The following is a 27,219-nucleotide window of genomic DNA, read 5'->3' as shown; positions in this document are numbered from 1 at the left end:
AACAGAACCATTTTATGCAGCATATTTCCAGGAAATCTAGAATTCTGCTTTTGCTAGTATTTTAGACGGAAATTGTGTTATGTGAGTGTGGAAAGTCCATGTAATGTTAGCAGCTCTTCTTTTTGAAATAATAAATGCACTGAAAGAATTCTCTCAGATGTAAAAGTATTAAAAGGAGGAAAACAATGATTAGCAAATAAAGTTGTAATTCAGAGTTCCCTGTGAAGACTGAGGTCACTCCCTATTTGGCGATACTCATGTATGCTAGTCTTTGAATTAGTGTACAGCTAAAAGTTACCTCAGTAAGCACAGATGAGACTAAGATAAACTGCTTGCCCTCTGGCAGAATAAATATTTCAAATAAAATCAACTCTAGACAGTCCAGTCAAGCAGCTATTGATCTCTAAAAGCCTGAACTTAAACCCAATGAATATTCCAGAGATCAGCTCTGTGCAACCTTCCTAAATGCTGATCAATATGCAATTACTTCCCCTGAAAACATTTCTTATATTGTCTGTCCTAAGAAGTATTTTATTTTTAGCTCCCTGTAGAGGCGAGGTGGGGGAGTTGAGCCACCTTCCTGCACTGCTCTTCACTTGTGGGTAGAACTTGCTGCTGCACCAGATCCCAGCTGCACGTGGTGCTTTCAACAACTGCTTCGTGCCCGTTGGAAGCATCCGTGGCTGCACTGGGCAAAGTAACTTTCTTCTAGGCTACGGTGTTAATACATAGGTTTTGAGTTTGCATGTTGGTATGGATTCATGAAGTTTCATCTCTGAAGAGAAGGCGTTTTCCACAGCTCTCTGGAGCTTGGGCTTCAAGAAGCCCTGGAGGAGAAGACCCTGCTGATGGACGCGAGGTCCAGGTGGCTCAGCAGGCGCTGTTTGCAGGTGGGCAGGCTGCTGCTGCACTGCTGGGCTTGGCAGGGGTGTGTGAGGGCAGCGTGAGTGCTGCTGCCTGCACAGGGGGAAGGAGGAGGGAGCTGAACTGTGTCAGTGCTTTCCTAAACTTTATAGATCCTTATTCTGGGTCTGCAATAATATCTGAGTGCCGCATGGTAATGTGGAGCAACTTGTGTGTCCAAGGAGAACTGTTGTCTCATCATCTCTCCAGGGGAAAAGCACAGCTTGTTTCTGGGGGGGTTTATTTTTATATGTGCATGTAGCTATATATTTGTTAGAGGATAAATTCTCTTAGAGAAGTCAGAGGAGGTTGCCATGCACTTGGGGTGGAAGGTGGTGGGGCTTGTGACCATCCTGCCGTGGGGGAAATGTCCTCCTGGGCTGACTGGCCTGGCTTTTGGGGATGCTTTCTTGTTCTTCACCTCACGTTAGCTCCTGCTGATGTTTACCTGGTCTGTTGGTTTTATGGGCTGTATTAGTGACCACTTTTGTAGTTCATGTTTCACAGGATATTTTACATTTTTCCCTGGATGAATTACAAATCCCTCTGTTTCTGGTTTGAGAGACACAGGACTTTTGGAGATAATTTTCAGACCATCTGTGTGTTATCAGTTTGAGTTACCAGCATCAGCATTCTGAACTTGCCTTAAAACAGAATAGCCCAGAAACTATCTACATCCTTCCAAATGTGATTTCTGGAGACAGGGTTTTCTTCATTATAGCTGACCACCAAGCTATGTGTACTAAACGTAGTCCTTTATTAAGTTGAATTATTGCTAGATCTAAATCCTAATCTTCTTGGTGTGACAGTGTTTGCCTTGTGTACCCAACGCAGTCTCCCCTGCTATTTTTTTCTAGCATTTGTAAGATGCTGAAGAAATAACTTCTTCAATAGCTGAGAAATAAAAAGTAAGAAAATAAACCCATAAAAATAAAATTATAAAATGAAATAAAAAGAAAATAGAAAATAAAAAGAAATAAAAGACGTTAAAAAAAGAAATAACCAAGAGAATACTCTCAACCACAGTTTTGAAAAGAGTATTTCTTAATACATTGTTTTGGCTTTGTGAAGAAAAACCTGCGTAGACCTTGTGCTCAGACTCTTCATACTTTCCTTGTCATATTAATTTCCCTTTTTGTGCCATCTCTTTAAAGCAGTGTGGTCCAAAGCTCCTTGTGTCCCTGAAAAATTTAACTGGTGTGTTTCTTTTCACAGAGAGAAGAAGATTTCCCGCAGCAGTGCCCTGAAGGTACTGGACCATGCCATGATTGGACCAGAGGGCACAGACAACTGTCACAAGTTTGTTGATATCCTTGGTCTGAGGACCATCTTTCCTCTCTTCATGAAATCACCCAAAAAGATAAAGAAAGTTGGAACAACTGAAAAAGAACATGAAGGTAGTGTGCTCCCAGATCTTTCTTATTGTCCTAGAGCAGGTGAATGGATGCAAGTGGCTGAAAAGTACTGCAGTGAGAGGGAATGGCGCATCACCAGGGCTTTCCAGGGCTCCTGCAGCTTTGGGTGCAGGCAGCCTGCCTGCTCCCTCTCGAAGGTTAACTGTTGATGACACACTTGCCCTGCTTGTCTTGGTGTTAGCAGTTCCTGATGATTCCATTTCACGTGCTGTTAATAAGTTATCTTACCTTTTTCGGGTCTGTTGTTTGAAGCTCTGACTCTGATGCAAAACTCTTTTGAAGAGAGTGATGAAGCAACTACAAAAGTCACCTCAAAAGCAGTGTTTTCATGGCTCTGAGCACTGAAGTATGACTTGATGAACATAAAGCATTGCAGAAAGAAAGTGCATGCTTTTGAAGTTGCTTTTTTTTTTCTTCTCCCCCCCCCGCCTTCCCTTCCCTGGAAAAGTCTGCTTTAATAGGAATCTACTGTGGAGTATTACTGCAGGACCTTATGCTGAACTGCATCTCGGGTCAGTCCCACCTGCTTCTGGTAGCATTACCTTTTCCATTTTGTTGATAATTGTCTATGTCTTGCAACAAACTTTAAATGCTGCCAGTGGTGCTTGAAGTTTTGTGCCAGTTCGTTACTCATCTCTGTTCTTTAAAGGGTGAATAGAGTCAAAAGCTGAAGAGGTGTGAATGGGTCTCAGGCTTGCCTAGTACCCATCCTTAACTCTTGCAGCAAACAAGGTGAGATGGGAGGGAACAGCATCAAAATGGGAGCTCTAAACCCAAATATCCTGCGTTCGTCCTGTCCTCGCAACTCGAGTGGAACCAGGCATGCCAGTGTTCTCCAAAGCAAAGGCAGGGAGGTGCTGCCTCGGGCAGACCTTGTCGGGCGCCGGGCTGAGACGCTGGCTGGGGCTGAACAGCCCCTTTTTCTGGAAGAGCTGCAGAGCTAGGGGCAGCTCAGTGGGCGTCTACTTGTCTTCCTCCTTCCAGAGGACAGGGTGGTGAGGAAGAGGAGAGGCAAAATGAGCAAGCAGCTGTTTTCTTCTTGAAAACTGTGCTGCTGGTGGGCTGGTAACATTTGTCCTAGAGCACCAACATTAGAAGATGACAATGCCCTTAACAAAGGTGGTGGCTCGGCAAGGCACACTTAGGCTGCAATAGCTGCAGCAGTGGGCTCTGTGCCTCGGAGGTGGTGGGTCTGAGGCTGGAGTGTGGGTCGAAGCAGGAGCTGGCAGCGCTGTGGGCTGTGTATGCAGGCGTTGCCAAGGCTCCTTTCCTAGTGCAGGTGGAGAGAACGGGCTTACCTGCAGCCCAGCACCAGCCACCGCAATGATTTACACACAGGCTGCCAATTTCAGCTGCCTTATCTGTCTTGTATTGTGTTGCTTGTCGTGGGTAGATAATGGTGAGCAAGAAATGCTGTCATGTGTTCCTGGGTTTATATAGTAAAATTGTGGAGACTGCAGTTGCACTTAGATGATGGATTTAGGGGATGTTTTGAAATCTTCATTTGCAGTATGAAAACAAGGTGGTTTTAATTCCTACCAAGAGAAACCTCAAGCTAGAATACAAGGTTCTGAGTAGAGATCTGGATCTGTGGCTCATGTCATTGACTTAATTTTTCAGTTTGGGAAAGTGAGTTAATCTCAGTCTCATCTGCTTCGTCTTGAGACTGAAGATGACATCTGTGTGCAATCTTGGCTACTGTGAGGATTAGGTAGCAGTCTGGAAAGCCCAAACAGGGTCAGTTCCTAACTATTTCTGTCACAGGAGAAAAAAGCAAATCTGCCCTCAAGAAAATGGAGTGATCTGTGCAAACAGTCTTGTATTATACCTCCATCTCATTAATATTCAGAAGAAATGGAGGATGTTAAGATGAGTCCAGAAATCAGTTTTATTAAAATAAAGTCTCCCTAAACCACTGTGGTGGTAAGTCCAATTTTCTTTGTTTTGCATCGCTGGGCAGGTAAGTTACTGAATTTCTAAAGATGGGAGTTAATTGAGATGTTTAACAGGGGTTCCCTTGGAGCCTGTCACAGCCATTGTCCTGACACATGTATAAGCAGCATAGTATATGTTTTTACTTTGCCAAATGTTACACCAGCAATACAGTAATTACTCTGTGCTCAGGGGCACTGCTGGTTGATGGTCGGCTGCCAATACTGCAAAAACTCCTTGGTGCCTGCTGGTTTCGAAGGAAACAGTGCAAGTCTAACGTGACTGAGAATTGATGCCCTCTGTGCTGTGTTGATCCTAGGAACACGCTTGTTTCTGCATATCTCTTTGTTTATTTATCAAAAAGAATGCTAATATGCAGTCCTCTCTTGTCATCTTTTCTTGTAAAAACTTTCTCTTGTGTTCAAACTCTTAAAAAAAATATTAAAAATTAATTAGAATGATCCTCTTCTGCTAGGAGAGCATTCATGTGTATGTCAAATGGAGGAACATTTTCCTTTAAAGGATTAACTAGAATGGCTTTGTAGCAGAGGCATCAGTATTTATTAAAAAGCAGCTCTAAGGAGCTGCGCTGTGCATGCGTTCCCTGTAATGCCATTGAGACTGCGTCGGGACAGACACTTGTGGTTGTGCTGCAAAAGATGAAATTCTTAATGGGCTATTAGGCTGCAGGTTTAATTACAACTGCTTAAAGGACAGCCCTGCTAAAATGCTCCAGCTCTGAGCAAGGTACCAACCAGCTCTGCCAGAAGCATTTGCCCACTGAGGCTCTACCTCTGCTGCCTGCCCTGGGCATCCCTGTGTCTGCAGCTGCAGAAGTCTGCATGTACTGGCGCCGGCTGGGCCTCAAGGATGCTTTAGCTGTAGTTAGCTGCAGAGACACTCTTCTCATTGGGCAACCAATGCTCCATCTTTAAAGCACAAAATCTTTTGTATGCATCCAATAGTGGCAGGGAAATACTCCCCTTGTCTTTATTTTATAGTAGTGTTGCTTTTTACGTAAGAAAGAGTCTGTAAAATAATGTTTATTTTATTGTCTTGAAGGCGGTGTTCTGAATGTGACAAAATAATAAATGTCCTGGTGAAAAAAAGCTCAACGTGACTTGGTGAGCTTTTATTTATTACAGAAATTTATAATCCAAATAAAATCTGATAAAAATAACTTTTCTGTAATGTATTTCTCTCTGTTTTTAAAAGCTAGCATAAAGGTGTCAGTGCTGGTTAGCTACATTTTAAACACTGTCAGTGTTTAAAAATTATTTTACTCTAGGGAGCCTGTGAACAACTTAAATCCAACTGCACATATTTATGCTTTATATACACCATGTAATTAGGAAGAAAAAAGGGAAAATTTCTTAACCATCTTTATGGATGATGTGAGCCTGTACATTATCTACACTTGAATTTTGCCTGACTTTGTACAGATCATGATGTACTTCTGAGGGTATTAGGTTTGGGATAAAAATCTCATTTGAAGCAATTTGCCTTTTTCTGAGGCAGTGAAGCAACTCAAAACAGAAGTGTTTTGCAGTTGAAGACAGAAACGGCTTGGTTTTCCCATGTCTGTGAGGTCAGAATGCTTGTGAGTATCCAGCTGGGTTAGCCAGCCTTACCGAGAACGAGCCTGTCATTGTAGAAGGTGGTGTGTCCTGGGTATGGTTCTGTTGTGAAGTTGTTGAATGGCATTCTGGGGTCTCTCTGGCAGGCTGCTTGGAATTATGTGGAGCGGATGGAAGGGTAGATGAGGCAGTTTCTAGGAGGTGGAGAGTTAGTGACAATTATTACTGCAGAAATGCATTTAATTCCACTAGATGCTCGGTGTGTGGTTTTGTGATTGCTCCCTGCAATCTTCCTGATTAAGGATTGTGATCCCTCTGGTGGTGTCACCCAGAGGGGCGTCTACTCAGTGACTGAGCACCATGTATGAGGTACAACACGATGTAGCTTGGCTGTAGCCTTTTGTTGTGGCTTATCAATACAGTAAGTAACACAAGGTAGTATAATATAACCTACCTATAATGAGCATTGGTAGAAAAGTAAAGGCCAAATTGTGGAGGAAATACGCTCTTGGTCAGTCTGAGACCGGGGGCTACATTACATATATAAAAGGGTGAAATCTGCTGTGTTCATGTGTTCTGATGGGGCACCCTGAGGGGAGACCGGCTGCCTCGAGGCTTCAGTGGAACTGAGCTGGGAGGGCAGAGGGGCAAGGGTCTAGTGTGTGTGATTGCAGGCACAGAAGGGGAGTTTGGATTTGGGTGGTTCTTGGCATAAATGTAGGGTAAGATTTGAAATAATGCTTTGTATTGTGAATTTTGAAATGTGGGGATTGCTGTATGAGTGTCTGTGTTCTGAAAACTCTTCTGTTGTAGAGCTGAGTCTCAGCTTGTCTTCACTATCCCTAAGGGTGCAGCGGCTCTTGGTACTGGGCTTCCTGCAGCAGCAGTTGAGTCGAGGTGTTGGAGCTAACTGGAAATTCTTTAACAGTCTCGGTGAGCTAAAAATGGAGAAAACACAAATTCCTTCTGAATTAGGGAATCTGTAGTGAAGCAATTGTAGCTTGCTTGATAGGCTGTATATTCTTCAGCTCTTTCTCAGGACAGTTATTTGCAGTCTACTTTTGCTCACTTGTAGAGTCTCATGAATGATACAATTATGTTTGTCCAATTCATCTTCATTTTAAATGCCTTCTCTTGACTTAGATGTCAGTTTTACTTAGGAATGCTTAATCTGATAACCTGAGAATTAGTTCAGCCAATTTTGAAATGAGAATTCCTATCACTGTGCTTTTGTTACCTGTTCACCCTCTAAAAATAAGGAATCCTCTTTTAGAAGTACTCGCTATACACTTCCTTGAAACAAACAAATATAGCAGCCTCTATTTCTTAGTAAATAAGCTCTTACTCCTTTGTAGCATACACTGAAAGGCAGCAAAACCCTTGGAATGAGTATCTGCTGTGGAACTAAGTTCCCTGGGCATGGAAACATGAAGGCAGCAACAGAAAAACAGCCTGATAAAAAGTTATCTTTATTAACTGAACACCCTCTGTCAGCCAGCAGAAAATATTTTTCATCTGGTGGTCTTCTAAGTGAATACCTAGGGAAGACATCAGTCTGTTTAAACAGAACTTTATTATGCCAATTTGTTATTTTACCATCAGCCCTCTAGAATGTGACAGGAATTTGTTATTTGAATGAGCCATGATGCTGAGTACAGTGTTAGATTTATCTCAATTAAAGTTAGCATTCTTTGTTACAAGAACATGACAAAAATAAACTTTCTCAGTCAATAGAAATAATTTTGTTTTACATTCAGTGTGATGGCTGGATTCCAGCTCACCAGGGGCATTGTGTGAGGAGCTTTTTCAACCTTTCCAGGCCTCACTTTACTCATCAGTGAAATCGGTATTTCTTACTGTTGGCGGTATTTTAAGATAAGATTTTTCTTGGCATAATACTGTGATGCTTGAGTGGGTTACTCTTTTAAAATGCAGATGATTAATGCTTGTGAAAACAGGTAAGCTTATGAGATGCTACACCACTGGAATAGCACGTCCCTGGTACCACCGGTAATCCTGTAACAAACCAGAACACTATGGGGGTGCAGAGTGGTCAGTCCTCCGTGACTTACAAGCTGCATTGCAAAGCGCCCAGCCGAATGCATTTCATATGCATACGAAAGCTGTGCAGAGGAGAAACTCCAGGACACCTCCCAGCACTCCTTTTCTGCTGTGGTTTTAGGCTTGGTGAATAGTACACCTGGTCCTGGGGTGTTTTGGCAGTGTGAGAGTTCTCACTGCTGGAGCCAGGGACTTACTGGCCCTTGGGATGTGCCAGGGGCTTTGTCCAGGTTTCCAAACGAACATTGTGTAGGAAGGGTAGAAGTTTCTGAAAGAGATGACTTTTTTTTTTATTTTCCCTCCCTGGTATTTTCCTGCTCCTAATTAGAAACAACAACTTAATCTTAAGAGAGTTTATTTAAGAGCCTTCTGTCTTGTATGTGTTCTGCTGGTTCACCAGAATATCCTCTTGCCCGCCTCATGGCTGCTGTCCCCCTGCACCCTGAAGCACGCCTTCCTCTTCCTCGGGGAGGATGCTTGCCTTCTCTGCATCAGTGTTGCAGGGGAGCGTGCTTGAGCTTCCTCCCCTGCTAGGCAGATGTCTGTTATAATGAAATGTACAAAAAAAAAAAAAAAAGGGGGTGGGGGGGCTGGGAATAATAAAGGCAGAGGAGTGTAATGTTACGGCTTGATTTGACAGGACCTCCTGCTGTTGCAGCTGCCAGTGCCAGCCATGGAATAGATTAATCTGTATTCCAACACGCCGCAGCTGAAGTCAAGATCGATCTAATTAGGGTGTTTTAAACACTGCTTGCATTCTGAAGTCTTCGTGCCTGTCTGGAGAGGGAAAGGCTCCTGAAAGCCCTGGTGATCCTGGTCTAAGCAGGACTTTGATGCAGCTGGGTGAGCACACGCAGTGTGACCTGCCTGGAACCAGGGACGTGGCTGGCAGGGCACGCTGCACTGCAGCGGCGGCATTGGGGGGAGCGGTGGGTAAGCCACTTGATGGGGCAGAAAGCAGCATGATCTACTTATAAGAAAGAGGCCTCTGTCTTCCCATATCCATGAAATTGTGAGATTCTGGGATGTTTATATGAAGAAAGTTGTTCTTGATGCATCCTACCTGCCAGCTGATGACTTGTTTCGTTAAAGGGACCTTGGTGGTGCTGAGCGTGGCTCATTTTGCTGTTTGCTTTTCAAAGGAAACATATTTAGTTGTTCTTAGAAACAGAGGCTAGGTAGCAACTTCTGCCTCTGGCCTTGTCTCTTGCCTTCCCTGACAATGAAGCTTTTTGTGCATGTGATGTGGACTTTGGCTGAGTGTTGACATGATTATTGAGAAGTTCCCAAAATATTCAGAGACAGGCAGGCTGCCCGAGGCATCGCCTGAGGGTGATGTGCAGCTTGTGGCCTCTCTTCGTCAGCTGAGATCAAAGCTGGGTAGCTGCAGGTTTTGCTTTCTGAGGACCCAGAACAGCACCAGCTACTAATAATTTTTCCAAAGAAGATCCGGCCTGGAGCAAATATTGTGATTACGGGTTTTTAAAATTTTGTTATGTGAGAGATGTATTGGTGCAGTCTGTGGGAATGTGGCGAGACCCCCACATCTGCAGAAGCCTTCACTCCCAGGTTAACACCTCTGGCTTCTGATTGCTCGTGTAAATGCTTTAATCTGTTAAATAATGGATTCAGCCACTTACCCTGTAGCAGTTCTCTTACCCAAGATTTTCCCTGATTTTGGCTGGTGTCCTTGCACATGGATGTTGGCCAGGAGTTGCATTATAACGTAATTGTGATTTTTAGGGGGGAACATGAAACATGTGCTTCCCCCCACCCCCAGAAGCTGATCAAAAAAAGTTTAGGTAGTTCAGAAATATTCCTGTAAAATATTTTTTTGAACATTTTGACCAGGTAAGTATTTCCTGGATTTTCTGCAGTGATGTGTTGAAAGAATAACCTCATTCTTAAAAAGCCTGCGTCAGCTCCTTTAGACTTCTCAGTAATTTCAAAGATTTTATCAATAAAATGGATAAATATCTGCATATGAGCACCAGAGCAAAAAAAGATGGTTAAAATAACATTTCCTAGTAAAGGAATATTGAAATAAAGCAATGAAGATATATTATTGGTGAGAATATTACTACTAAAATACTCTGTCAACACTTCTAAATGCTTCCAAAAAGGAAGGTTTGGGAATAAGTAGTGTGAAATACAGAATGCTGTCTTCTTTCTAAAACAGCAAAGCATCTGTTGGGATAGATATTTAAAAAAAAAAAAAGTCTTCATTTTGTTGTATTTTTTTCACCTTGGGAAAACAGGATCTTGCAGGGACTTAAGAGGTTTACAATATTTTTTTGATGTAGACACTTAATTTGGTGTTGCTTTTTGTGGAATAACTGTTTCTCTGCAGCGAGAGTGTGCACTGACATACCCAGAGCCATCCTTCACCCCCACGTTATCCTGTCAAAATGACAGAGCAGCCACACGGTGCTGGCCACCTGATAAACCTGTTATCTCCCCTGCTCCTCCTGCCAGCAGCTCTCCCAATCTCTTTGGTACATGAAAAATTGACACCACCTCGGGCAGAAATCTGTTTCTAAGGAAGCTACATTTATAAGTAGCTAATGAAATGGGGGGTGTGCGTGCATGTGTACAGCTTCTTCAGTTTGCTGCCCGTATGTAGCATGCAGATAATCTGCGCTGCAGAGAGGGCAGACACAACTTGGACAAGCAGCCTGTGTGACCTCGCCTTTCCACGGCCACGTAAGCTGGCAGGTAGTGCAGAAGCTCCCTGCAAATATGTCGGGTTTGCTTGTTCTTTATACGCTGGTGCAATCGATCAAGGCTTCTTGTGGCTCCAGGCTAGGCAGCGCTGTGGAAATGCATGTTAAAGTGGTTTGATGGCAATAAAGTGATGATCCTTTTCCTCTGCACATTGCATTTTCCTCTCTGAAAATAACAAATCTTGGCGCCCCTTCTCTCCCCACCACCATGGGTGAGGAAATACGTATGGCTGTTACTTTTCATCAGTCTTTATCAGCAAGATTACAGCAAGGACATCTTGGAGATGTTATAGTTTTGAATATATTGAGATATCTAAAACATAAGGTCTGTGCTTAATGCAGACCCATAGGCAGTAAGTAATACCAAATGATTTGGCAAGGGAGAGAGAGACTCGTACCTCTCATTTGCTTCGTGCTGTTGTGCTTGGGGTTTTTCCCCCTGTATTAAAACCATATACCCTTTGATACCACCACCACCATCATTTCTGGTCTTGGCATACATTTTGCAAATGATCTGTATCTGCATCTGCTGTGATACCAGGGTGCAGAATTGCAGTGTGTGTCCGCTCTGCTTCCCTTCTGCAAGAAAAAGAAGGCAGACAGCTTCCCTGGCTCCTTCCCTCTCCTCACACTGGGGGTGAGGTGGACCCTCCCCCTAGAAACTACTCATGAGCAAAATGAGAAAGAGCCAGAGCATGAGAATTGTTACTTGAGAGCTTGACTTGAAATGTTTCAAACCAATATGGTTTTATAGAGAGAGTATATAAATTGCACATAAAACTGATGAATCCTACTGAGGAAACAAAGACACAGAGAAGCACTGTTATTGTACTTCACTGAAGTCTGGCGCAGCCAAATGTTAGTGGTTAAAGAAGCATATGGCACCCTATGTGGAAAAAGTGTGCTTTTGGAGAAGATTGTGTTGCTTGCTGTCCCTCAAGGAGCAAAGAGCTCGAGGTCCTGTTCTGATCCCCACTTTGTGCATGGCGTTGGCGAGGGATGGCATCTGGGGGGGTGCTGGGACCTGGGCTCAGGAGGAGCTTCTGAAAGATGTGCAAGCGGCAGTGCCCCGTGACCTTTTGGGACCTCCTTTGGTGGTCTCCCACCAAGGGACAGCCGTGTTCCTGCAGAAGCCCTCAAAGCTCAGCGCTGCTCCTCAGGAGGCGGCCAGCACAGCTGTGGGTTCGAGGCACTCGGTTCGATCACCTTTCAGAGCGTGGCTGGACATTAACACAGGTGTCATCTTGTGTGCTTGCAGTGTTGACTTTTTACTTGGCTCTAAGGTTTGCACTGTAAAATATGACCCCTAAGCGCAATTGAGAAGACTGTAGAACACGTTTATTTGGTCGTTCCTTGTTTGTTGTGACACATTCGTATTCATTCCACAGGATTTTCTGTAAATAAAAGCAGTTTGTTTGAGGATTTTTTCCTCTAGCTAATACCCTTTAAGTCTCTGCAGGGGCTGCATGCTGGCACAGTTATTTCTTTCTCAAGCTCTCCCGTTTCAATAGCTGACCCCTCTTTGGTAACCTTGAAGGTCATTTGAGCAACAGTGCTGGCTTTGGCCAGGTTTCCTTGTCACCCCAAGGGAGGAGGCAGCGTGCTGTGCCTTGAGCTGTGATGAAGGGTGTCAGAAGGAGTGTGTGTGCGGCTAGGCAGGCGTGCCAGCCTGGGGAGGTACGCTGGAGCAGAACTTGTGCTTTATGTAAGGTGCTTTTTTCAGGTCACCAAGGAAAAGCAGGATCAGCGTAGCAGGAGCAGTGCTGCAGAGCCCGAGGAGACCTAGCAAGCTGGGCTGCAATGGGCGAGAAGCTGTCTGTGCTCCCTGCAAACATGGCTTGCTGCGCCTGCTGCCACTCTGCCTTCTCCCACCAGTGATGAGAAAGAACCAGGGTTCCGCTTATCAACAGCTACATGCTGGAGTGCTAGTAGTAAATTTAATGCCATGTTATAGAGAAAATAAGCTCCTGTTCCTGATCTCAGCATGCAATTCTCATTTTGTATCTGTAGAACATGTCTGTTCCATCCTGGCCTCCCTTCTGCGAAACCTGAGAGGGCAGCAGAGGACACGGTTACTGAATAAATTCACAGAAAATGACAGTGAGAAGGTGAGTGCTGAGTCTGTGTCTGCAGCCTCTGGGCTGCCAGGCTGGGACGGTACTTGATAACAGCCAGGTGCCTGTGTGTGCTCGCTAGGTTACTGCAAAGCTGCCTCTGCGCCTGCCTACAGAGGCTTGTGCTCTCACAGGCCATTGTTCTCTCATTTGTGTTATCTACAAACTGGAAATGCCTGAAGTGCTTGGCCTGCCACATCACATGTGCTTTTGCTTTCTGGTGCTCCTGCACATGGTAGTAGCGGTTCTCAGTCTGGGTTGTGTGTCTTTGTTGAAGCCTGACCATAGTGTGGTATGACGTTGTGCTGGCTTTCTGAGACCAGTGTGGAAAGGTGCCGTTTTTTCTAGTGAAACTCTTTTTGCAGAGAATTTAGAAATTGCTATAGTACACATCTAACATTCCCCATTGCTCTCCTAAAACGTGTCACTTTGGTGGTGTTTACTTTGGGAAATGATTTCCAAAATATTTACATGGTGGTGGATAGATCAAACAGCTGTAAAACAGAAACAGCAGCTTTTGCAAACCAGGAATCCCAAGGAATTTGTAAATTTTACCATTGGGGAAATGCTAGTTTCTTAGTATTCCTCATTAGTGTGTCTTAAAGGTGTTTTTCATACTGTTCTACCAATTGTGGAATATTTCCCATTACTAGATAGACTCTCAGTTCCCTAACGTAGTTCAGGGGAAGGCAGGAGAGCTGTAACATGTCTGATAAGCTTTACATTTAACATAAGCTTGGCTGCATACAGCGTAGGCAGAAAGGTCTGCTGAAGAAACCAGGGGAACTGGAGAACCACAACGCAGGAGAGCAAGTGAGCGAGCAAGGGACACGTGTCTCTTTGCTGCCTTTTAGCTGGAGCTGACGAGACCATATTGTCATACGGGATTACATTCAAATGCCTGCAGACTCAGCGTGCTCATCCAACCAACACTTGTACCATCCCTCTGTAATGTATTCCTTCCTGTGAGTGACAGAATTGCCTGTTTCTCTGGGAAGACTGCAGCTGGGAGGAAAACAAAATAGCATGAAGGATTAAAGATGATTTCATTGTTCTTTTTTCTTGCTTAGGTCTCTCTCTTCTTCACTTGCAGGTTGATAGGCTGATGGAACTGTATTTTAAGTACCTGGATGCAATGCAGGCAGCTGATAAGAAGATTGATGGAGAGAAACATGTATGTATTGCTTACGTTTTGCCAGCTCATGTCTATAATACCTCTGCACGTGTCATCTGTACAGAACTTCTGGCTCAGCCAGGTCACTCTTCTGAGTTGTGCCCTCGTACTTGTGCTGTTACCTCTTAATTCTTGTTGCCCTGTTCTCCAGCTTCCAGTTAACCTTAGATAAAATGGGCCGAGAACTTCCGTGCAGCAAGTGTTCTGGCCTTTTCTTAGCGTGAATTTTATGAGGAGGCCCCAAGTCCGTGCTTCAATTTGTCTTCACTTTTGCTTGGCTGCAATCTTGCTTGGTTTGGCAGATGGAGAGTAAGTGAAATGCAGAGAGACAATTACATGATAATGTGCGAGGCCTCCTACCCTGGTCTTTAGAGTTCTGATCAGCTGCAAGAAAGCGTCTATTTTGATTAGTTAGATGAGGCTGCAGCCAAAGGCGTGTGTACTCTCTGCACACCAGCAGTGAATCGTTTGAATGACATGAGCCTTGGTACCGCACAGTACTTTCTTGGAACTGAAGCTGGAACAGACTTTCTGAAAGAGAACGAGCTGTTGGAGTCAGGAAGCAGCTTGCAGAGCTGTTAGCGAGCTTGGCCAGCTTCCCACAAGATTATCTGTATCAGCACTGAAGAGGGTGTGAGATTGATTAGCACTGACGGAGAGTAATCACTGCAGCCGCTGTCCCTGCACACGAGTGAGCTCAGCGTGCCACGGGCTGCAGCCCCCCGCCAGGCTCCGACAAACAGCTGTCTGCCCACTGCCAAGGCCGCTTCTCTGGGCACTGGCAAACATTCCGAGGGCATTGGAGCGCTGCTGCTGCTCAAAAAGGCACGGGGGTGAGTGATGAACGGAGTGGCTTTTGCTGCCAGCGTTCAGGCTCCATATGGGCAGCTGCAGCTTCACAAATGAACGGTGGCCTGAAGAAAAACAGCATTTACCCTTTCCTGCTATCCCTCCACACTCCGTTCATCCTTCTCAGAACAGAGCAAGAAATTTATTCTTTACATTTCAGTGTTGGTGTGTGGGATTTAGGACTCAAAAAACAGAATGGATTTTTCTGGCTGAAGTCTTGCGGTGTATTGGCAGCTGCTATCCAGAGACCTTCAACGCAACACGCAGAGCAAGTGTATGTGTCCTTTATCCAAAAAGATCCTGAAGCAATCTGCAAATGTTAACACCTGTAGCAAACAGCCAGCTCAGTGCAGGGGTGAAGGGAATTTGAGTGTGAAGAAGCTTGTGTAGAAGCTCTTTAATTAATAGTATTAACCCATTCGTGTCTAATGATGCACAAGAGAGGAGAAACCGAAGAACCTCAGGATTTCCTCCTATATCCAGAAGGCCACTGTGCTTTTGCCCTGGTGCAGGGTCTATAGGCTGAAGCGACTGGAATTGAATGGATCTCAATTCTTCACTTCTATTAGAACTAATAACAGGATTTGGCAGAAACATCTCATAAGTGCAATGTGTTGGGCACAACGTGTATGAAATATGATGTTGAGGGTCATTCCTAGCTTGGAACGTTCTTGGAATTATAGTTTGCTTTGTTTTGTAGTATCCTCAAATGGTCAGTGGGACACGGTCTCCTGAGATCTGAAGCGTCTGGAGCATTTTCCCCACGCAGAAGTAGGCAAATTCTGTCTGTCAAATCACAGCATTCTCTGGCTGTGACAGGATTTATGGAGCACTTTAATGTTTCTAGTTGTGGCACATGAATCATTGAAGTGGATGGCATGAACACTTCAGAAACTGTGCTCTGTCGCTTGGGGGCTTTTGACATTCCTCTTGCAGTAGAGGACATAGTACCCCAAAAATATGGTATATAGGTCCCTGCCTTTCTCCCTGCCGCAAAGAAAAGTGATACCTGATGATATTTTACAGGCTGAGCCTATACTGGTGAGAGCGAGATCCAAGTCTGATGGACAGAGTATGCTGGTGTAAGTCTTGAATTACAAGAAGTGAAAACCTGATTAGGCAAGGAATGACTGAGTGTATCATACCTGACGTTTTATCTTGTCCTGGTTTTGGTAGTGATTACCCTAATTGCCATCTGAAAACCAGCAGCAAAGTCCATGTGAGCATTTGTCTCCAACACCTGATGCCTGTCTTAGCACTTTTCTTAGAGTTTTTTAGTTAATGAAACTTAGAAATATCTTGCCCCCTGCTCAAATTCTTTAATTCGTTCTGTAGGAAATCGTGCAAAATCCTGTGGCTTTTAACTACCTCTGAAATGAGGTACAATTACAGGTGGCAACAATAGCCTTAGTGATCTCTAAAGATGGTAGGAAAAGACAGGAGATGGTTTAATATTTTTATAGTTCCACAGAAAATTATGCTCAGCAGGTTTATTCGATAAAATATTCTCACCAGACACTTTGCACTATAATGACTTACAAATTACATGCTAATTGTGCTACAGTTAAGTCATTCCATCCTTTGAAAGGAAGAGGTGGAACTCCTAGCATGAGAGCAAGGCCCACAGATTGGGCTAACTGAAATAGGAATTTGTATTACCCCATCCTTCCAGCTTGGTTTAGAAGGACTGAATTGCCTGGCGTGGCACTGAGGGCAGGACGTAGTGTCCTGGCAGGGGCGGTGTTAGGGCAAGTGCAAGCGTGCAGCCGTGTTGGTGGGAGGGCGTGCGCGTTGCGAGTGTGGCTGTATTCGCGCTGCCGGTGTGGTGAGCTTTGCCAGCAAACGGCCAGCAAGCTGAGGTAAGCTTTGAACTTTCTTGCTGAGACTAGTGGGTCTTTCTAGATGACTGTCCTAACATGGCTTCTGCTTCATGCTGCTGAAGTTGAGCTCCTGCTTTTGCAGGAGCTGCTGCTGTGTTTCTCCTGACTCAGAAGCAGTGGTTTGCTTTGCAGCAATCGCAGTGAGCTTTTCAGCCCTTGCAGACTGGTGGCTCAATTTACAGAAATTCAAGTGTGTTTCTGCTTATAAGGCAGAAATGAACAAAGTCCTTCCCACAGCAGAGGGCTCTGATGGTTTCTTGTGTGGTTCTGAGAGCTTCTTGGTCACCTTGGTATGACCTGGATGCGTGCTGGCAGCAGAGTCTGTGCCTGGCTAGGGCTCACTCCTAACCATTCTGTGTTTCAAGGAATGCGGTGGTCGGTCTGCTGAAGAGACCATGACATCTGCAGCCTCTGCACATGAAGGAGGCTTCTGGGGAAATTATCATCAGAGCTGTGAGCTGAAAGCAGATGGTCCTGGACAGTCCTGGTTACAATGGTGTGATTTCACCCATGACTTCTGCTTGCCCCTCTCCTGTTGCAAGCGTCAGTCTCTGTCTCCTGCATATCCTTTTGGGCCAAGGGCTCAGTGATGACTCTGAGCTTTGCTATTAGCCAGTGGTCTGAAAGCACCTCCTGAGCGTGGCTTGCATCACTTGCCCCTCCCCGGCAATGGGGCAAGAGTCTGTACTTGCTGTAAGAGACAAGTTGTGAGAGTTGTTTTTCTGCATGGCCATTCAGAGCCACCTCCTCTGACCACCTGGACTGGCCTCACTGTCCCACCCAGTAAGGAAGTAAAACCAGGATCCCTTCGGCTCTGCCCAGCCTTGTTGCATGTGCTGGGGAAGGTGAATCATAGGTAATGGAGGAGAAGGATGTGGAGAATCTTTTGGGCCCTACTCCAGTGACTACGTGGAGCAGATGCGATCTTCTGTATCGCATTGGCAGATCCATTGTGTCTAGGTTTTGAGCCTTGACACCTTGAGGCCTGTCAGTCCTGGCTCATTAGTGTGAGAGAAGCTCATTTTAGCTTCACAGAAGCCCATCTTATTGCTGTCTTCTCCCATCAGCAAGGGGCATCTCAGTACGTATTGCTGGCAGATTAGAAATGGCATCTGAGTGCTCATTTGGAGGTTAGTCACTTGACAGCTTTGAAAGAGAGACAAAGTGGAAAGGTGGCTATTCGATACTGTACTGGGAGGCAGATTAGCATTTAAAGGGTAGTTGTGATTTTCAAAAGAAAGACTGTGAAAAAGTACCTTAAAACTGTACTTGTCTTCTAATTAATACCTGCTTAATTTACTGGCACAAAATAATCTTGCCTCTCTGTCGAGAGGGGCTGTTGTAACTGTTGCCTTCTCTGTGTAATCAAGACAGCAGTTGTCTGGATTCAGCTCCTGTGATCGCCACGCTTGGATCAGAATACAGAACAGACATGGTCTTTGTTTCCCGCTCTGGAGATTCAAAATCCTGGCCCGTGGATATCTTTCTGTTCAGGAATTTAGCACTGTTGAGAAGAGTAGCCAATAAGTTTGTGTACCGTGAGGAGGGTAAGCGGTAGCTCAGGAATGAGTGCTTGCCGTCTTTTTTGAATTGTTTTTTTTTTTTTGAGATTTCAGTCAATATTCCAATCTCTTGCTAGCCAAGACTCAGCATTGCTTAGCTTTAGAGACCAGATTTGATGAAATTCCTGCAATTTGGCAAGGGTGTAGGGTGAGGAAAGTCACTCCTTGTGCACAGTTGGATTTTTCTTTTACTGGCAAGAGCTTGCATGCAAGCTTTGCCCAGTCATGCCTGTGCCCATCATTTTGAGAACCTGAAGTAAATTACAGTTGTGCAAATGCTGGAGTCTACAGGAGCTGATGCTAAAGCATCCTGGAGCATAGCCAAAACAATTGACCTTATGGCATTGGTAACTCGGCATTGGTTTTTAATCTGAACTTGGTCTTTCACTGGCAAACTAGATTTCTAAGAGGAAAGGAGAAGTATTTCATTACCTGTGCTTTCCTCTCTCACTTTCAGGAGGTGGTGGTAAACAGCTGTACTTCGAAGTCACTTGTTCAGGTTTCTATATGGCAAACATCCGTCATGCTCTCTCCAGTGAGAAGTGCATGGGGTTAATTTTCCTTCGTGTGCCTAAAGGACCCTACTTACAATTAGATGCAAGGACTTGGCTTGATAAATCAGGGAAATTTGGTAGCCTATATCAGCTTTGGTGCTGGTGACCTTGCTTGTGTTTGCCTGGCGCCTGTGCACCCTGAGGAAGAGCTTCTTGTTGAGCGTTCCAGGTACAGTGCTCTCACTGGTGATGGCTCTAATGAGAAAATATTGCTGCGCTGGTATGTGCCCACCTGCCAGACGGCTGCATAATAAATCACACAAGCTGCAGTGAGCCAGCGAGGTCTGACAAGCTGCTTCCTTTATTTAAGAACAAAACGAAAAACCAAACCCCAAAATGCAAAGGGTCGCATATGCGATCAGTTATTTCGGGCTGTCGGTCTCCATGAAAATGGGCAGCAGGTCCAGCGGCAGACATGGCCAGCCTTTCTCAGGGGGACGCTCTCTGAGCTTATTGCAGGCTGCCTTTGCAAGTGCTTTGAAGAAGATGCTCTGTCTGAACAAGACGAGTGGAATGGCCTCTTGCGTTCTGCCTTTGGGCAGGTCTCGCTAGTGAAACACCGTTCTGTGCAGAGGAAAAATGAACTGTCGGCATTCCCATGGGAGCCAGTGGTCTTCTGCTAACAGACCCCGGCTGGGGTTTTGCCCCCTCAGTATCACTGACAAATGAAGCTGGAAGAACAAGGCTGGACATGGAAACACTGTACTTGTGCAGGATTGTTGGACCTGGTTTCTCATTCATCGGTCACTAATGAAGTTGGAAACCTGATAGGTCTTTACAGCTGCTGGAGTAATGTTCTGCACTGCTTAACAGCACCCTCAAATGGCCAGTAAAAGCGCAGGTTTTTCGTTACGTTATAAATAATAGATACACAGGTTTGTTTCATATTCACAGTCTTTAATCGCTCAATTTAGAAATGTAAATTTAGAAATGCAGATGACCACACTTCACAACCAGGAAAGGCAAAACCTTGTTCAAAACGAAATGAAATGTTTTGTAAATTTAAATGAATTATTAAAAGTACTTATTTGGTGAGAAATATATGGAACATTTTGGGGAACAAAGTGTTTCTTAAAAAACTGCAAATATCACCAATATTTTGCCAACGCTAATGAGAATTACTTTGAGAGGCAGTCATCGCACCTTTTCTTTGTGTTGCTTTACAGGACATGGTGCGTCGGGGAGAGATAATAGATGATGACATGGAAGACGAATTCTATCTCCGTCGCCTGGATGCCGGTCTCTTTGTTCTACAGCTCATTTGTTACATCATGGCAGAGATCTGTAATGCCAATGTTCCCCAGGTAAAGCTATATACAAGGTTGGCAGATCATCTGTGTTTACATCCATGGTACAAACAGGACACTAAATCCTTGCAAATACTGCCTTACTGAGTAATCTTACCTTTAATCCCTTTGTCGGGAGGAAACCTCCTGCTTATTGCGCTTGTGCCCATATAGCTTCATTAAGTTATAGCAGTTAGGAGGGCATTAGTGGGTAGAGAAGCTGATCGTTGTCACTGAATTCATACAGTCTGCCATGAGCGAGGTCACAGTTTGAAATGAAAGGCCCTGTTTATGCCATGCTGAGAGAGTAGTGGAAGGAGAGGTTCTCTCAGAAGGTCTCACAAAGGCACAGGCTACAACAAGTGACTTTTCTTGATTTGTGAAAAATGCTGCATCTCTGCTGGTGTGAATACAGTGGGGTTTGTGAATATTGTATGTGGTTACTTGTAGCCGTGCCACATGCCTTCCTGAACGTTTCTGAGTAGGTGCTCTGAGACTGTGGGCTAGCAAGCCTGAGTTGGGTTTTGTGGTGTTCAGGGTTTCTGCTCTTCCCTCAAAATGGGAAAAAGTGGGGTTATGCATGGTTTTGTGTTGTATTGAAGACTACTTTCTTCTCTTTCCTATCCTACATCAGATTCGTCAGAGAGTCCATCAGATTCTGAACATGAGAGGCAGCTCCATTAAAATCGTTCGACACATCCTAAAGGGTGAGTTGAGATATTCCTGTGCATGTGTCTCATCTCTACCAGGGATGGCTTGGTCATCAGTTTGCGGAACGAGCCTTCACATGTAATTCTCCTTGACTTCATGAGCACCTTCAGGCAGCAGTTGAGTAGTGTTCTGAGATCTGGGCAAGGCTAGAATCACCCTGATGAGAGGTGTGCTTTACCTCGGAGTTAGGACACTTGCTGTTGGCTGCTGTCTTGGAACAGCACATCCGTTTTCATGCTGCCATCAGCTGCAGACTGGCTGGAACTCGCTGCTAACATTAACACTAGAGTAAATATTTAAGATAAGTGTATATGCATGCTAGAGGGAAGAATAGTGGAGTCTCATCTTTCATTAACATGGCCCTGCACTCTACCATCTGCACCATATTAGTATCCATGGTGTATTTGTCTTGTTCTTAGCGTCAGATTAATATGGATTATAGCATTAAAGTATCCTCTGTAGCTTTAAAACGTAGCTGTTGTGATTTGCAATCCCAGTTTTAAAGTACTGCTTGTTATTTTTAATGCTTATGTTGAATTAGAGCAATGCTTATTTGAGCTGTGGCTCTCAGCTGTAGCCTGCTGTCCTTCAGCAGAAGCAGCCAATTGAACTGGGGAGGAAGACAGGGCTCAGACTCTCCCCACGGCCCCCTCTGAGCTGCAAAGCTTAGCTGGAGCAGCTGGTAATCTGCTGCCCACCACAGATGCCTCCTTATTTAGCAGAGGGTTGTGCAGGACGTCTCTGCTCCTGAGGGGCTGTGCTGTTTTAGTGAGTCTCTTTTCTGGAGAGAAAGGAAGGCTGGCAGCAACTCTGGGGTGCTGGGCTATGGGTTGTGTTGTTTCCATGTCTCTGCTTTCTTTGGCAGTAACAACTATGTTCTCCTGGCCGTTTCTGCCCCCTCAGCCCCCTCATCACTGGCCAGTACAGGCAGCTTTTTTCTTGCAGATCCTGTTGGTTTTCTCCCTTCCTATATGCAGGAAAGAAGGGGGATCAGAAGGATGGCTGGTATGATGAAATTAAGAGTGATTTTGCAACTGTGTGAGATTACCTGCAGGTATAGGCAATCTCTTTGGCCCTTGTCCTTTGCCAGCAAGTGCCAGTTAATGCCTGCTGATGAACAGGGGGGACTGGATAGGATATCTTTGCTGATGTTAATTATGATACTTGACAGTTCCTGCCTCCCAACTGTCCATTTCCAACTTAGAGCCTGGCTCTCACCCACTTTCAGGTTCTCATGCTTGACCCAGGCCACGGGTGCCCAAGGGATTCGTCTGCACACCTCGCTGTATTTACACACCTCACGTTCATGTCTTTGGTTTGTTGATTTACATACCAAGATGAATTGGTGGGCAGCTGCATTAAAATTTCATCTGATTCTTTCTTTCACAGACAGTGACTTGCATTGTGAAACTTCTTCAGTGGGTTTTATCATGTCTTGCAAGCTGTGGATTGTACAGTAGGTTCAGTACTCTCAGCAGTAACGTTTTCTCTGCCTGAAGAGGCCACACGTGGCTTGTTAATAATACAGCTGACAGACACAGTATTTGGGGCTCTGTCTCCAGCTCTCCCCAACTCTTATGCTTGCCAATTTTAGAGATTTTTGCCATTGCAACTGTCAATGACCTTAGAAATAAATTTGTTGGCAGGCCCTTGTGAAATACTGCAGTGGGGCCCAGAAGATTCCTGCCAGGTAGGAGCAGCACTGAGTCACCTGCAGTCTGTGCTGGTGACATTTTTTCCAGTAGTTATACACCTGTGTCCAAATATGTTGTCAGTGTAGATTCACCAACTTTCAGTGTAAGTGACAACACGGACGAGTTCCCTGCCTCTCCAGAGTTGTCAGTTTGTTGAATGCTGCCTGGCTGCTGGGGTGGTGGGTTTGGTGGTGGACCCTGGCAGTGTGCCTCCCGGGGGGCTGGGGGCCAGCGGGGGATTTCCAGAATTTAATTGGTGTCAGAACTGTACGACCCTATCCCAAATGACTGAGAGATCAGGAGCCCTGAGCCTTGGCTGGAACATTTCCAGGCCCCTTTCCAACTTGCTATAGGACAGATGAGGGCTGATTTATTTTTACTTTTTGTTAAGTGTTTTGCTCTTGTTCAGTTTTTATTTTCTATTTTTGCATACTAATTAGGTGCTTGGTTTTTAGTTTGATTTTTATGGCCTACATATTCTCCATGTTTCTCTGGCAACCTGACAGCTGATGGATCCCTTGGGGTTGCTCAGAATTACTTATGATGCAAGCAAGGAAGCAAGACTGTTTTCTTTTGGTAGGGCTTTCAAGGGGGAGGAGTGGGCAGGGAATAAGTGAAGGCTCATTAAATGCATTTCTGCAGACTGACCAGTCCTCCCACAGTTCCTTTTTCTTGAAGATGAAGCATTACTTGTAACGGGACAATTAGTTTATCCTTTGGAAGAAAATGACTGACCAGTGTGTGTGCTTTGGCTGGGGGGATGTTTTGGGGATGGAGACTGGTCTTCATGACAGCAAAGTGGTGTCTGCATCTTGGGGCAGCGCATGGTCTTCATCTCTCTTGTTGGGAATGGAGCGAGGCATGGACCTCTCTAAGTAGCGATACTCAGCCCAGGAATGGGAAGGTGCACTGTTCCTTATGGATCGGCAGAGACCAGCCTTGGCACCTGCTGCCTTTGGGAGCTGCTGTCAGAGGAGCCCTGCAGAATCGGAGATGCAGAGGTCCCTCCCCAGAAGCGCTGCAGTGTGATGCCTTGTTAAACATCTGGTTTCAGTGAAGGTAGTGGGCCCATCAGGGAGCCCGGGGGGGTGGAATGCCTACTGAATGTTATAAACTAAACCTGTTAGCATGGGTAATCAAAAAGAAAAGGTAGGTATGTTATGAGGACTGTGCTAAATTTGGCCTGTGGTCCCTCAGTATGTGCAGGTTTTATAGCTTCCAATATCCATTACAAGCTTCAATATTTCCCTATTGATTTTTACTGTTCTGTAACCATTGTATTTTGTCTAATGAAGCAGAAACCAATCTTAGGTCCTTTCCCTTTGTGTAGCTACAGCAATGTGTAAGCTCTGTTTAACTGTTGGCAGGGGGAGCTTACATTTGATTTTTTTTTTTTGCTGTCTCACTGAAGTGGTGGAATTTTAAATAAAAAAAAGTAAATACATAAAACCTCAGTGGGAGATTATTTTTTTTTAAGCCTCATTCTTGGGGGGTTTATCTGGTCTCTTCAAGTCAGCATTAGCAACTGTTGGTAACCCAGCAAACAGTCTTGCCTTGGGAGTCACTGGGATTTTAGTCTTACAAACCTTAAATATTTAGAGGGGAAAATGCTGAGCTTTTGGGCAATCTTAGAGGAATTTGTGGCTTACTTTTGTCTGAGTGATCCCACGGGGATGATAGAAGGGCAGTGTCATTAGCGGCACTGGCAGCTTCCCTGCTTGAGTTGTATTGTGTGTTCAAGTACTCTGGCAGTCCTTAAAGCTAAAACGGGCGCTGGGCCAGGAGCCGGTGGGTGCCTGGGGCACAGGGCTCTGCCTGCAGCCAGGGCTGCCCCAGCGGCGCGCCAGGCTCAGGGACCACATCCATCCCTCACGCGGGTATCCTGAGCTGTCGAGAGGTAGCAGCAGACAGGGAAACGTTGCCCTTGGGCTGCAATAAACACAGGCAATTGCAGTTGCTGCATCTGTTTCAGAGGCACTTACTCTGACAAAGCACGGCTGGGGACAGAGCCTGCCTCCCCGCCAGCTCCCCGTGGGAACACAGCTGACAGAGCGCTGGTGCTGCCTGAAGGGGACAGGCGAACCTGAGCTAAACGCTGGCCTTAGCTGGCACTTTCTCCCTGGAAGGTAACCCCGGGAGACTGCCACAGTGGGGTTTATCTCCTGCCAGAAGTGGGTGGCAGGTTTGGATCCCCAGATGCTGCGGTGCAGCCCTTTGCTGGGGTGTGGAAACCGCAGCAGAGCTGAAGCTGGGTTGCTGGGGCCTTGTCCTTATGCAATTAGCTAATATGCAGGTGGCCACAATGCATATGTTCACTTTATGCTGTCTTTAAGTGCAATGGAGAGTTTGCCCTCCATGGGAGGAAGAGTGCCCTGTGCTGGTCCCCCTTCTCCAGGGCAGCGAGGAGGTTAGGTTCACTTGCAGCAAACCTCAGCGTTACCCACCTGCTCTGGTTACAGGTACTGTAGCAGTTTATAAATATTAAAAGGATTTCTCCCAGAGGCCCTGGCAAAGAACTCTGCTTCTTGTACATGGAGAGAGAGAGCACACACAGGAGGGAAGACTCCCACATCAGCTAACTTCTCCTTGTCCTCACTCTTTTCAGTGCTCATATAATAAAGGCTTTGATGGAGCTCAGAAGCATGTAGCAGTGCTGAACATATAAATATTAAAGCAAACTTTCTACAGCAACTTACCATTCAGATGCTGAATACAAGCTGTTCTGTTTGTTTAGGAAGAGAGGAAAGAATGTGAGAAGGCGGAGGCTGGAAAACACTGTCTAACCAGGCAGTCTGCTCCTGATTTACTAAGATTTGTTCAGCTCCTTGCTTTTGCAGCTCAAAACCTGCTTTTTATTTTTTCTTTTTAAACCATCTTTGAATATGCAGGTGCTGGTGGCAGGAAGGAGGGAGCTGGTACAGGCATGAGAGCTACCAGCTTTAAATGAATGTCAGGAAGGAGAGCTGCAGAGGACGCTTTGGTTCCATGGAATTTGTCCTGTGTATGGATGTGCAAGACTTTGATCGGGGTCTGGTATCCTCTGCCTGAAGACAAAGAGTTTGTTTTGTAGTTAAATCTGAAGTGGTGTTATCTTCGGTATGGGTTAAAAGCACTTGTAGATTGGGGAATTGGTCTCTACTTGACAAAAATCCTCATTCAGGATGCTTGGATAACGGACAAGTTCATGTCATCGGGGTTAGGAATGTTTAATGGTTGTGTAACAGCCCCTGCCTGACCTTCCCTGGTGGTACTTGGGGTTAAAAGGGGCCTGGAAAGCCAGCGGTGTCCAGGACTGTTTGCATTTTGTGGGCTGAAAGAGGCCAGTGATAGGACTGTCCAGTTTGAACAGCTGCCAGTGGGCTGCTCCACTGGGATAGCTGAGGAGTTAGGAGGAGCACCTAGACTGTCACCTTTCTGAATGGTGAGGTGCTGCAGAACGCGGAATGGGTGCTGCTGCCTCGTGGTGCTAGTGTCTGCTCGGGCTCATAGTGCTGCTTAGTGATGAGAGCAGGATGTTCCTCCTACGTCTCTGTTTGCTACAGAAGCTTTTAATGAGGGGTCAGTAGATGTTTGTTATGCAGAGCTTTAACCCTGGGGATGGGGAGAAAAAACATAAATGCTCCTTGCATAAATTCTCGTTCAGTTGTTTGCAGCGGACGCAGATTTAGATTCTACTGTGTTATCTGCAAGAGAAGTTACCCATCGTTCATTAGTGTCTCACTCAAAGCCTCTTGTCTGTCTGCTTTCTCCCCCGCAGAGTATGCGGAGAACATCGGGGATGGGAAGAACCAGGAGTTTCGGGAGAGCGAGCAGAAGCGGATCCTGGATCTGCTGGAGAATTTCTGAGGACTCAGGGTGGGACAAATTCCGTGTCTGCCCATGAGGATGCAGCTTCTGGTTCTCTCTCATTCTGCTACCCTCCTCCAGCCTTCATTGCACGATTAAAGCAATGTTTCTATGAAACTGCTTCCTAATGGGATTTTCAAGATATTAAAGATAGTTTGCTTTTTTTTAATTCCTTGTTTCTTATTGAATTAGTCTGCTGTGAGTGGGATTGCAGCCGCATGCCTTGCATTAGGGCAGCTCAAGACTTTTCCTTTTATTTATTTCCCGCCCCACCCCCATAAGTCAAACTGCTGTGATCAGTGTGAAACAGTACAACAGTATATGTATTAGAGGGAGGGTAGAGGAAGCTCAGATAGCTCAGGAGATTGTTTGCAGGTGATTCCAGCCTGATATGTTAATGAAAATGTGCAACACCCTGTACAGATGTGAACTGGGGAGGCTGAGGCATTGGTATGTGCCCAGTTCAGCTGTTCCTCAGTGGCAGAGGGAAACCAGGAATCAACCACATTAGCCATTCCTGTTAAATCTCCCCGGGGCTAAGTCGGTACTGTTTTGGCACAGGCTCGTCAGCCTGAAGGGGATGTTGGAGTGAGTCTGTCCAGGTTATACTCAAAACTAAGAGGGAGTGTAAGTAATGAAATGCCCGGATTCCATTGACTTCCTTTCACAGTCGGCTTTAGGTTTTGGCTGTACTTGTCCTGTAGAAAATCAGTGTTCTGATTCTTGAACTCAGAGTCTGGCTTTTTATAGCAGCAATAAGTTCACCAACAGGAGAGGGTAAACCCGGCTCGTGCAGTCGTTTGCAGGTGTGCCATGGGAGCTGCAGAAAGACCAAGTGATGTGCCCCTGACCGACTGGCTGACTGCGGTGGAACAGACTGCAGCTCATCCTCCTGCGCTTGCAATGTAATTTCAGATGTCAGCGTGCCAAACCCCACC

The 27,219-nt window shown here is 45.4% G+C and overlaps 1 protein-coding gene across 1 annotated transcript in view; it reads left to right on the top strand.

Annotated features, from left to right (window-relative positions):
• CTNNBL1 (catenin beta like 1) overlaps positions 1 to 26,450 on the top strand; it is a 55,652-nt gene extending 29,202 nt beyond the window's left edge. The window contains exons 11-16 of the mRNA XM_080405235.1: positions 2,119 to 2,300; positions 12,622 to 12,719; positions 13,819 to 13,899; positions 19,911 to 20,048; positions 20,665 to 20,737; positions 26,193 to 26,450. Coding sequence (XP_080261361.1) covers positions 2,119 to 2,300; positions 12,622 to 12,719; positions 13,819 to 13,899; positions 19,911 to 20,048; positions 20,665 to 20,737; positions 26,193 to 26,281 — 661 coding nt within the window. The 3' untranslated portion in view covers positions 26,282 to 26,450. The remainder of the gene's footprint in view (positions 1 to 2,118; positions 2,301 to 12,621; positions 12,720 to 13,818; positions 13,900 to 19,910; positions 20,049 to 20,664; positions 20,738 to 26,192) is intronic.
• Positions 26,451 to 27,219: the final 769 nt, after the last annotated feature.

The sequence above is a fragment of the Falco punctatus genome, assembly GCF_963210335.1.
Source record: "Falco punctatus genome assembly, chromosome: 10".
In the NCBI taxonomy this organism is placed as follows: Eukaryota; Metazoa; Chordata; class Aves; order Falconiformes; family Falconidae; genus Falco; species Falco punctatus.
The sequence above is the reverse complement of the archived record's forward strand: the minus strand, read 5'-3'. Positions and strand labels throughout refer to the sequence as shown.